We start from the raw sequence: 12,244 nt of genomic DNA on the forward strand, positions 1-12,244 counted from the left end.
TTATCTTGGTTTTTCTGTATGACAAATTACATTTTATTATATGGCAATCACATAGGGAGGACTGTGTGCGAGAATAAAAACTTTTTCTTGCATCTCACTCTCTCAGCTCCTCTCTCCGAATTGTATTTATTGTTACCTTAACATAATGTCATTATTCATAAGACCATAGTTATTATAATTGTACAATATTTGCTTTTAATTTCTTGGTATATGCTAGTGATGTGATTTGATAATTAGATTCATTCTTAAGCACATGATGTAAAAAGCAAACATTTTATTTGTCATGGTAGTAAAGATAATAACTGTATGGATAATAATTATAATTCAATTTAATTTGTTCTGTTACATCTGATGATACAGTTTTGTAATCACTTCTGACAAAACAAAGTTTTTAGTAGTATAAAAGTCTTCGGCTGCATTTGGTATCTGATAAGTCTCTGTTGCTTCTTGTATAATTCTAACAAAATCTGGATCAAGTTCTGTATAATTATTTTGACACAGTTCCTTCAGGTCCTGAATTTCCTCTGTCATTGGTGCTTAACAGTTCTCTGCTCCTGAAAAAAATTTGTATTAAGATTAAATTGTATTGATGTAGTTAAACCAGCATTAACAGCCACATTCACCATGAATATATTCCATCCCTGACATAGAGCAGCATTTTTTTTTAAATGCTTCTTATAACTGACTTGTTAAAATAAACCTGTCTTAAGAGACCATATTCTTTAAAGCCTTTGAAATAACAGCTTACAACAGGTTCAAATGCATTGTTTGGTTACAATATAAAAATAATAAATGTAGAAAAGCTGCTGTAAATTACTATGTATGGTGTAAGTAGATTCCCTTCATTTTTTATTCAACATTTTAGAGAAAAAAACCCTGTAATTTTAGTACACGAAATAATATTGACACCAGGAGGAGCATATGAACAAATTCTACACGTCCATTCAAACAAGTTATCGAGTCTCTTATTTCACAGAGAACACCAGCAGTTATCTTTGTCAGAAGAAAGTGTAGTTTCTCAAACCAACAAAAGTTAAAATGACCTGGATCATTTTATTCTTCCAACTGATTGGGAGCTTGCCGACCAAGTGTGCAGGCTACATAAAACAGTACGAGCTTATTATGCAAAATGAAAACATTCAAAAGATGTTGCCTCTTTTATTTTTGCAGCATAAATCAGTATTTAACACTTGCTATCCAATGGCAGTCAACAGAATAATAGGTTGTTATTTCTAAAAGCCCATATTTTAAAAAGAGATATGGATATCAATGTGTCCTTCCTTCACAAACTGTTGATATTTCAAAATGACAATAGATCATTCGGAAAAGAGTTCAGCCCATTTGGTACAAATTTTGTACCATGCCATTAACTACATCCATGTTTTGTTGATGTTCCACAGTCCTACCATGTCTCTTAGATGTTTCTGAATGAGCAGTACATATACAAACTGCAGACACAGCTTGGAATAGTGATACAGAGTACATGTATTTTGACGTCTATTAAAAATGATGACTCAGATGTGATCATAGAAGAAATGTTTTTAAGAAAATGTAAATTTAGAGAAACAAAGGGGTTTTTTTAAGAAAGAAAAAGGGATCTATTTTTGTGTTTATGTGGTTTGGCATATTTTCATTTCGTGCATGTGTCATACATGTAACAAATACTGCAGGTGTTTTAATCTGGCAATATTAGGAAATTTGCCAAATTAACTTGAACAACTTGTATCATCCTGTTCACTAGAAAAAGAAAATACATGCATAGAATAATAACTATTGTATTACATCCAATCTATCCATACCAATGATATTTTAACTTCTAAGGATTCCAAAAAGTGTATTCTTTCATTACATGTTATGCTTGACAATGCTCACAAGACATTAGATATATAAATGGTTTTTCAAACGTCAGACCTGAAACAATAATACTGACCCAAATGTACATGTGATTGTGACGCAAATGTATATATGTGATGATGGCCCACATTTATGTGATGGTAACCCAAATGTATATGTGATGGTGACCCAAATTTATATGTGATGGTGACCCAAATGTATATGTGATGATGACCCAAATGTGGTGTGACAGAGTTCCAAATGTACTTGTGATGATTACCCAAATGTGGTATGGCAATGACCCAGATGTCTGTGATGATGACCCGAATGGGTGTCTCCAAAGATATGGTTAGGACAAGTCAAAAATGAAGCGGGAAGCAACTGCTATACTAATTAATCCAATTTCTGCCATCTTTTCATTTTTTGAAACTCCTACAAGGTATTGAAGTATAACAAGGATTCACATTAATTGTACTTGCATTCATAACTTCATACATATTGAACACTTACAGAGCAAAGTCTCTTATTTTCAATCAGATGAGCATGCTGATCTGAAGTTAGAGGTATTATACCTCAAAGATCTTAAAGAGAAAAAAGTGAAACCAACAAGTAAAATTCAACAAATACTTTATTTTCACAGATAATGTGAAAATTTAAAAGTAGCTTACATTATGAAATATATCCCAAATAGCTCTCACAGATCCAAAAGGAAAAAAGGTGTCCCAAATGAATTACAGTGGTGTTCTAAATTGATTCCAATCTTGAATGTGCTGTAGTTCCAACAGTCTTAAATGTGCCGATGTGATAATCTTATCCATCACAATGATATAATCTAGAATGTCCTTGAAGGAATTCACTCTAATCCTAAAACAGTCCAAAGTATCTGTAAGCACTTTGTTATTTCAGTGAATAAATGAAGTATATAAATCATGTGAAATTACAACTGAACACAACTAAAAGACAGATTTCACTTGAGGGATGTTACAATAGGAATATGTTGTTAACTATGTTGATCACAACCTTTATATAAAATTGATCACAAACTTTATATAAAAACCTAAGACAATAAGAGATATAGGATGTGGGTCCTTTTCCCATCAAATTCGTAAACAAGGTAAGGTCTGTTTACTTTATAGTTTTACTTTTTAGCAAACTACCTGGCAAATGAGAACATTTTTTTCTAATGGACGAAACAATTTTCTGAACTCAAAGCCAGGTAAGCATGTTTACAAATATCATCTCAGATGATAATCTACAATCATGGACAAAAGTTAGCTTTGCAATATCTTGCTTACATATGACCCTTACAATTGTGGACAAGAGTTAAACAATATATACAATATATAGATATACAAAAGGGCACTTGCAATGGTTTCTAACTGACCTGTATTACCCTTCTTTCAATTCAAAACCTGCCTGGTTTACATGTGATGCACCATATATGAAGGCATTTTCATTGCTAAGAAGGCCATCTGCACTGCAGCAACTATGCCATTTCCAGTGCCTGGATTGCCTCTCACTTTTACTGGACACCCTGAAAAGTAGGTTAGTATAATATTATTAGCATCATATACAAAATTTAATAATTTATATCGGCTTTTGTGATGGAAGTTAAAGTTCTCTTTTGCCTTTAAATACTGTCTGTATTTTTACTAATGTACAGGAAATGTACAAGATTTGTTATTTTACTAAATTTTTACAAACTTTATTGGAATCCAACTTACCACATAAACTGGTCATGTAAACTTGTGACATAGTGGTAGTTGCACAAATTGTGTAGTGTACAACAGCATTGTTCTGTTATCAAAAAGACACTGAGAAAATTACTAGTTCACCATGAGAATACTGTAAGTAATATACTTTTTTCCCCTATAATCAGTATTTTCCTTCACCCTCATTTGCACTTCAGAGACCCCCAAATTTTTAATTTGACCCCCAGTTTTGATACCAAAGTTTATTTTTTACTCAGTCTGACCCCCAGTTTTTACACCAAGGAGATTTTTGACTCTCAGTCTTGCACCCCTAGGGGATACACTGCCTATAATACCAAAACCAAATGCCAATACAGTATTTGCTTCAAGGACAATTAAGAAATAATAATTAAGATCGATGAGCAAAACATTCATATGATATGGTTCATAAACGTTCTAAATCTGCCCCTCTTAGCCGTTACTATAGCAGAGATAATGCAAGATTTGTACAAAATAGTAAGCTTTACACGTGTGACACCAGGCCTGCAAACAAATAGATGTATGACTGACCAATCAACCAATTATATCTAGCTTTGCTTACATCCATAGTCCAAGAAGAGATGACATAGCTCAGTTAATCCTGCATTTGAATATCTCATTTACGGTCTTCAAGTAATTCAATTTTTACAGTAACACTTTGTTTTGGCATATAATTTCCTTGTATGGGTGTATAAAACAGTCATTAAAAAAGTATACCCACCTTTAAAATCGTGAGTGTGAACAGGAAGACATAATAAACACTGCAATAAATTTATTCAGTTTACAATTCCAAGTCAAATACATACCTGTCAAGATTTCATTTTAAAAACTGACAATACTGAGATGCCAATTATTCAACATTTTAACTGCAATTACAATAATATATATAAACATGTAATTACTTTATAATTTGCATTATGTGAGTTGATATTGTCTTCATTTACCATGGGATTTAACAACTGTATTGACAAAGTACAAGGCAACTATATCTGGTCATCTATTAGTTATTCCAGCATGTAGCCATATTATCTTCTGCAAAAAACTGAAAATAAGATTACTTAAAAATACATTGTATCACACAAGGCGGGGTAATTTATCCATTGTCAAGATAAACTGTATGTACATAACAAAAATGAAATATAATAAAAAGCTGAAGAATGAACAGAACAAATTTGCATAAACATTCACAGCAGAATCTTCAGCTTTCCCATTAATGTTGCACTTTCACTTAAAATAGGAAACATCTGTTACTAAAATAATGTCTTATAAAATAACTATTTTTACATTTTAGTCCAACTGTAAATAAAATTTATTTAAATCAAGATGTTTTCCCAATGGATGTTATTAGATTTTAGGTCCTTGTGTACGTGTATGTGTGGTATATGCATGTGTATGTTCACTGTGTCATGCAACTTACAAACAGTTCAAGATAAAAACACAGTTCAATATGCTAACTATGGGACATGATTTATGAGTGGTCTAAAATGTACCTTTGGTTTTAAAATTTTAAACCATCATAGGTCTTAAAGGTTCTACCTAGAACTTAATATAATTTTAAGTTTTAAATGTTTGCTATTGCTAATTTGTTTATATGACCATTGGGTTACCTGGGTCACAACTTTAGAAACCTTTGAGACTGCCAGATCATAACCACTTATGTATTTTCTCTGCTACGTTTGTTTTGGTGCTTTAAGGTATAATAACGAAGGTCAGTTAATTAGTGCTGTGGCAACTGGAGTCAAGTGTCTTGCCAAGAACAGACTGGTCCTATGGTAAGATACAAAACCCACCCCTTTATGGACCTGAGTCTGGCACACTAACCACTGAATGTGGCTTTATGTATGTACATATGTATGTATGTATGTATGCATACATACCTATCAATACATCCATGTATGCCAATACCATAAGATGTCAATTTATCATACCCATCTGAAAAAAGGAAATATAACATCAGGAAAATATTGAAATAAAGAAACATGTATATTTCAAGACTTAAAAGTGTGCAGCATAGCAACATTGTCCCTATCTTTTTCCCACTTTTGAAAAACACCATATATTCATACCCATGACCCTAGACTGGACTTACAAAGAAGGGGGGAAAATGAAATTCTGATAGAGCTGTATACATCATATAAACTCCAATCATATCCCAAACTTTGACATTTCTGTTTTCAACATTATGTACTAGGTGTATGACAATATATAACTCTGTAAATTTGATATATAATTACATACAGGTAAAACCCTTTATAATGCGTTGCTCACGGGTCCAAAGAATAACATCACAATATAAGCTGGATCGAGTTAACAAATTTTTTGAAAAACTTCCCTACAGAAAATGTGCATTGAAAGTTCAATGTCATCAATTTTAACTAACCTCTTGATCATATAAATCTGCTAGGGATAAGAATAATTGATTTTTCTGATAGCATGTATTTAGATGTTAAAAAGAGAGGTCACCTTATATTAAAAAAATGGGAGCCATGCTGCGATTGTGTTATAAGCAGAATCACGTTATAATGAAGCAAACAGTCAGATATATTCAGCAAAAGATACATTCCATGCCTGAAAGGTTACATAGTTACAATTCCTTTCTTTGTCTCACAAAATGCTGATTTTTTAAGTATAACATCTATAATCACATATCACATGGCATGGTGGGAAAACCTATTTTATAAAGGAATATTTTTACCAAGAATATATAGGAAGGAAATAATTTTACCAATAATTTTCTTTAGAACTGTACAAATGCCACATCAACTATGATGTGACAGGAAGAAATGTTACATATCATACAATGCTGTGCCATTCAACTGCAAGCCATCTCTCACAGAATGCATGTAATAACATTTTTTTTATATGGCAATCATTTTTTTTACTAACCAATATGCCTTATATAGTTTGGACCCTGCAAGAGATAAGTACACTGACCATAAAAAACCATTTCAAAATTAAAATGTACCAGACACATACAAAATACAGTCCTTGATAAAAATGTGAAAACATCTGAAACCACGCTTTAGAAGTGGAAATGTCTGAATAAGACTGAACCATTTTAAAAGCTTATACTAACATCAAATTTTCTGATTAATTACCTATACAATGGTTTGGGGTGTACTGAGAAGAAATGCCATAAATTAAACAAGCTATATAAATAGCACTATCTGTTGAAAAATACCAATTGACAAACTGTCATAAGTAGGTAAAATATCCATGTGCTACATTTCATGACTAAGTCACACACTCCCTGAAAATTCAAAATATAATTGTGACACACAAAAATGGGACAAATGCTAAATGAGACTAATGTAAACCATGTATGAAAAGCCTTATTTTTTAAAACAAATAACCGACAATCACTCTGCTTTATTATGATACTCTTTTATTGACCTATATTATAGATAGATTTCCCAACCAAACTGATGTAACATCATAATTAGAGGACTTTTTCACATGTAATCTAACGCTAACAGTAATCAAATATACCCTATTATCAAGTGACCCATCTAAAGAGATTTCATTTTTAAGAAACAAATTTATTGCAATATTTCATGTTTGCATGGGATGCAATTTATGTGAATACTTGTTAAAAAGATTTGCAATACTGTCCACTGTAACTCACTTTACCGATATATTGTTTTTGATGCAGCCTTCTTCTCTTTCTCCATTCCACATCATTCTTATCTAGTTCTTGTACAATTCCATCAGCAAATTCTCTGCAAATCAAATAGTAATGTGCAGTTTGTATTATCAATGTGGTCTTTATTCATTGATAAAATAAAGTGTAACAGAAAATAAAAAAAGGCAAACAAAATAAAATCATTTTGCTAACAATGAAAATCAATACAAAAGATAAAACAAAACATAGGATGCCTCATATAGTGCAATCATTCAGCATGAATAATTGCTATAGCAAGCATAAATTCTTACGTGTTTAAAATTGTCCTAAAATAATGTACAGCAACTTGGTTATGTCACCAAGGAACATCCTGCCAACTTCTTTTAGGACTTCACAAACAATTTTCTAGGTTGATAGTTGGGAATAAAACCTTAATGAATACTAAAGTTGGGAATTCTTCCTGATACAAAAAGATTGGAAACTAACAGTATATAGTATTTACATTGCAATTATGGCTGTATTTGGGCACAGAAGACCACCCCACCCCACCCACCCCACAAAATTGCTGCACCTTGCACAATATAAACCCAGTGTATTTCCTAGTGGTAATAATGAAAAATCCAATGGAAATTGTATCCTAATATTTTGCATTCTGCAATGAATGCAGTAATGGCCTTATCAAACGTGGGGCCCAATTTGAATCAATTTGGCAGGGCCCCTGCTTTTAAATGAAGGGCCATCGATGTGCACAGCATTTGGAAATAAACTTTTGATGTCAGCCCTGAATGAATGTACACATTTTATTTTATCATGAAATAATGCACAACTTTCGTGCAAATAAAAATTATATCTTTAAGTCACCTGGCTAAATCCCTACACACAGGCCCATTTCATAACAGTGAAAAAAACATTACAACACAAAATACCATAACAATACTTTACAAAAACGTTTATTATTTCTGCAAAGCATTTATACTGTTTGTGATCAAGCCATTAAAAAAACTCCAACCTGACAAACTTAATGACTTTTACTGACTGAAATTTGTATTACTGCCCCGCTCCCCCCATATCAAAGTATATGCAATGAGGGACAAATACAAACACATACATGTGCCATTATGATACAAATACTGAGATTATTTGCGATAATGATAATATTATTATCATCACCACTACTGAAAAGATAATAGAAGCACCATAGTATTAATAATAATAATAATAATAATAATAATAATAATTTGTACTTGGTGTAAATTTCAATATCAACATGATGGTGGGTGTTTTGGTACAAATGGGACAAAACAAAAAAAGAACGTAATTGCAATTCACCCATGTCAGTATCTATAATTTACCATAATGTGATTTCTGGTTTGTATCATGCATGTATACATAAAACATGCTGCAGACAGGAAGTTATATCAGCAGTTAAGACCAATGAAATGCCAAGGTACAAAATGCATGATACAAGAAAGTTTATTTAATGAACACAGCAAAGACAACATAAAAGTACTAACTCAGGGCCAGCTATTATACAGACATATACAGTCATTTGAACAAATTTCAATACCACATTCACACTGTGACTGATTAATCTGATATTCCTTTTTAAAGGAATGTCTATAGTAAAGGTTACTCACTCTTTCATTGAGGCACGACAATCACTTTTCAGAAAGTCATGAGTATCAGTTGAACATAGACAAAGTAAAGCAGATTTGCAAGTGCTGCCTTGAATATTAAGGGGGAAATAACTGACCCATGTCCCCCATACTAAAGACAATTGTGGAAATATACTGAAATGAAAGGATACAATAACCCTATTATTTGTGCGAGTACATTACGACATAATGGAAATGTACAGAATTATTTAAAGCTTACAGAATATTATAAACCACATCATTCCTGTTGAGTAAAAACAAGCAAATAAGCACAAAGTGTTACAATAATATTAGGTGTTTAATGCAAACGTTAAGCCATTCGTGATATTTCTTAAACTGAATAAGGGGCTGGTGTTCTGTGCTTTTACTTACATACAAATAATATAGAGCCTGAGGCAAAGAAAAACAGTGCCCAATGGCGTGATGATATACCTATTAGCATATGCTAGTGTGTATGTTTTGGAGTTTTAACGTAGCTTTAGGAATTATTCAGTTTATTGTGATGTCTAGCACTGGGGCATCATGCCACAAATATATCCCACCCAGTCACATAATCCTAACACCAGACTGACCAGTCCTAACACTAACCTCTTAATGCTGAGCGTCTAGCGAGGCAGCTGTTACTATCCTTCTTACAAATCTCTGGTATGAATCGGCCGGGCTTCGAACCCGCGACTTCCCGCATCCGAGATGGACACTAACCCCTAGGCCACTGGAGCGGTCTTGCCCATTCTAGTTAACGACTAGTTAAATATAAAGAGACAAAAATCATCAATTATTACACCATTTGGTTAGAAAGCTGTTTACTCACGAGTTCATTTGAAGAATTTCAATTTAAATCCAACCTACGCGATAAGCTCCAACTCACTACACCCTTCCATGAGATACGTAATTTCGAGGTCTTTCATGTATTATACTACAGTACAGATCACAGGGGCTGTTGGTGTAATTATGATATTTATTTATAATATACCTGCCTAAAACGTTTATATTTATAATTATTCGTTTATTGGAAAAAAAAAATACCTTGCATTGAATGATATTGGATGACTGGCCTTCACTCTTCTAAAACATAAATCGATAATTCTCCATCTTCTAAGATACAACACACTTATGCGGATAAGATGATGGTATTCCGAATATGTCATCACGTGATTAAAATCTCGTTTATGAGTTTAAATCTCGTTCGGTTCGTTAGATAAATTGGAGCTCAAGATTATCAGCGGCGTTACTATCGTAGGAGCTGGAGATAATAGCTTAGTAGATCTCGTTTTTGAGTTGAAATCTCGTTCGAATCTCGTTCGGTACTAAAGACGGAGATCAAAATTACAGCGGCGTTACTGTGGAAGGAGCCGGCGATTGTAGTTTGTAGACTGAGCTTCACGTGTTTCTGGAGCCGTAAATTGTGATTTTTATTAACGGAGCCGTAGATTAAAAGTGTTTTAGGAGCCGCTAATTGTAGAAGGAGCCGCTAATTGTTGTAGGAGCCGCTAATTGTAGTTTCTATTAAAATATAAGGAAAGATTGTAATCACCGTCATTTTAGGAGCCGCTAATTGTTATCGGAGCCGCTAATTGTTGCCCATATAATAATATAGGGAAAAATTGTGATCACCGCCGGGTACCTGCGGCTTTCCATATCAAAGAGTAACGGAGTGGAGACAGGTCAGGCAACCAGACTAGAAATTTTATTCCCACGTTTGACAACTTGCGCAAAAAGATTGACTGTTTAACTTCGTACGGTACGGTGGATGTTTCGAAAGAGGTAGCTGTCGATAATTAAAGCAAACCCAAACTATGAAGCTGCGGAGAACCAGATCGTTAGGCACATAATGCCCCGGCATGTCTGGTTCTACGCATTTCGCTTTTAAACAGACTGATTTTGACCTAGAGGTTGCAAAAATATGCTCATGTCCAAACACAGACTCAGCTCGAAACTTTGAAGTCTGGCTAATGTCAAATCCCTGACCTTACACAAAATCCAAACTTCATATTAAGTCGGTATTCATGCATTCTCTAAATTTACAAAGGCATCATGCAGCAAGCAGTTTGACAAGTAGTTAGTTCAAAATTGCATACGGTATTGGCATGTATTTTCCCCAGAACTCAATAAACTTGAAGTATTAAATTAATCATGAAATACGTATTTGCATCGAAGAGAGTTTGTCGGTTTACTCTAATCAAAACTCTGTGTGGTATTATTTACAAATGATACAGGCTTTTTATCTTCAATTTCTATTTTAAGATCTCCAATGATATTGGAAGTACTGGGCAATTTGTACATACTTTGCACCGGGTAACATTTGCGGATTATGTCATGATACTTACTCTCTGTCTAAGGAACACACGAACAACGTCTTAAGATATAACGGTTTCTTTCTTTTAGTTCTTATCGATCATTTTGTTGTCAGCTTCGGAATGTGCATACAACGCTTCATGCAGACAAAAGAAAATGTATGACTTTCCGAAGCTATTATTAACCACTGGAGCAGAAGAGACAGATTTCAGCTGTATATATTGTGGAATGTTGACTACATTGTTTGCAATGAACGACTGGAAATTCAATAAGTGCAGTATGTTTGGGCGAATCTGCACAATTTATCATAAAGTTGATATACCTTCTTTTTAAAGTGAAGATAATCACTGGACAGGATGTGATGCTAATGGAATCATTACAACAAATGTCATTATTCCACGTCTAGACATTTTAAAACAAATGCTTTTTGTGAGCTTATAAGAACACACCTTTCAGTCATATATTTTAAATTACGCACTCTTTGTGGTTAGGAAGAGATATTTTTTTTGTCATTGATGAATGTATTCGAAACACAATATTATTATTATATCATTTTTACGGTAGATACATTCAGTGCAAAAGAGTTTATAATGATGTAATACAATATTTATAATCAGATTATAGCAACCAGAATATTAATTTCTTATCATAAATAAAACTTTAAGAATTACTGAAATCTTCCCAAAATAGCGCGAGTTTCACGTGTTTTACCTCCGTTGATATTCGAAAACCTTCATCTGTCGGTTATCAGGGGTATTTTTAATTTTATGCGTATCTAATAGCTTATGTTCCCTCTGTGACACTGCCACATTGTTTGCTTTTACATGAACTTTATCCACAAGGTTAATACTGCAAAAGCTGGAAGCTCTGATCCGATTTAATAGCTGGATATGTTTGATCTCATGGCTGTATCCAGGGTACATAAAATCACCCCAACTTTACCAGTCATATCACACGTGGCCACCATTGGCTTGAGAAAAAATATTAATTATGCACGCAGTTCAGTTATCAAGATTAAGTTCAAGAGGTATATCACAGGTGATTATCTCAGTTCGTGTCTCGTGTTGTATGAGGCGAAAATGTTACATTATAAGGACGAGGAAGAAGGA

General features: G+C 33.4%; 1 protein-coding gene across 5 annotated transcripts; it reads right to left on the minus strand.

Moving 5' to 3' along the window:
* Nucleotides 1-311: 311 nt before the first annotated feature.
* LOC149780938 (uncharacterized) lies at nucleotides 312-10,486 on the minus strand. 5 transcript variants are annotated; one of them, XM_089938038.1, is made up of 5 exons: nucleotides 9,867-10,486; nucleotides 7,194-7,282; nucleotides 5,441-5,495; nucleotides 3,218-3,367; nucleotides 312-554 (listed from the first exon to the last, which is right to left on the minus strand). In XM_089938038.1, the coding sequence occupies exons 1-4, from the start codon at nucleotides 9,986-9,988 to the stop codon at nucleotides 3,223-3,225; spliced, it is 411 nt and encodes a 136-aa protein (XP_089794164.1). In that variant the 5' UTR covers nucleotides 9,989-10,486; the 3' UTR covers nucleotides 312-554; nucleotides 3,218-3,222. The 5 variants fall into 5 exon arrangements, 2 of the variants coding, with proteins under 2 accessions (XP_089794164.1, XP_089794165.1); XR_016415179.1 differs by lacking the exon at nucleotides 312-554 and adding an exon at nucleotides 9,429-9,583 and having other exon boundaries at nucleotides 3,307-3,367; nucleotides 7,189-7,282; nucleotides 9,867-9,998; XM_089938039.1 differs by lacking the exon at nucleotides 3,218-3,367 and having other exon boundaries at nucleotides 9,867-10,484.
* Nucleotides 10,487-12,244: the final 1,758 nt, after the last annotated feature.

The sequence above is a fragment of the Sinohyriopsis cumingii genome, chromosome 16 (genome assembly GCF_028554795.1).
Source record: "Sinohyriopsis cumingii isolate HCF-2022 chromosome 16, ASM2855479v2, whole genome shotgun sequence".
In the NCBI taxonomy this organism is placed as follows: domain Eukaryota; kingdom Metazoa; phylum Mollusca; class Bivalvia; order Unionida; family Unionidae; genus Sinohyriopsis; species Sinohyriopsis cumingii.

Coding starts and splice junctions, on each gene's coding strand:
- LOC149780938 (XM_089938038.1), bottom strand. CDS start 9,988: ATGACATATTCGGAATACCATCATCTTATCCGCATAAGTGTGTTGTAT. Junction 5,496..7,193: donor GCATCAAAAACAATATATCG/GTAAAGTGAGTT, acceptor TCCTTTTTTCAG/ATGGGTATGATAAATTGACA. Junction 3,368..5,440: donor ATACATGGATGTATTGATAG/GTATGTATGCAT, acceptor CCTACTTTTCAG/GGTGTCCAGTAAAAGTGAGA.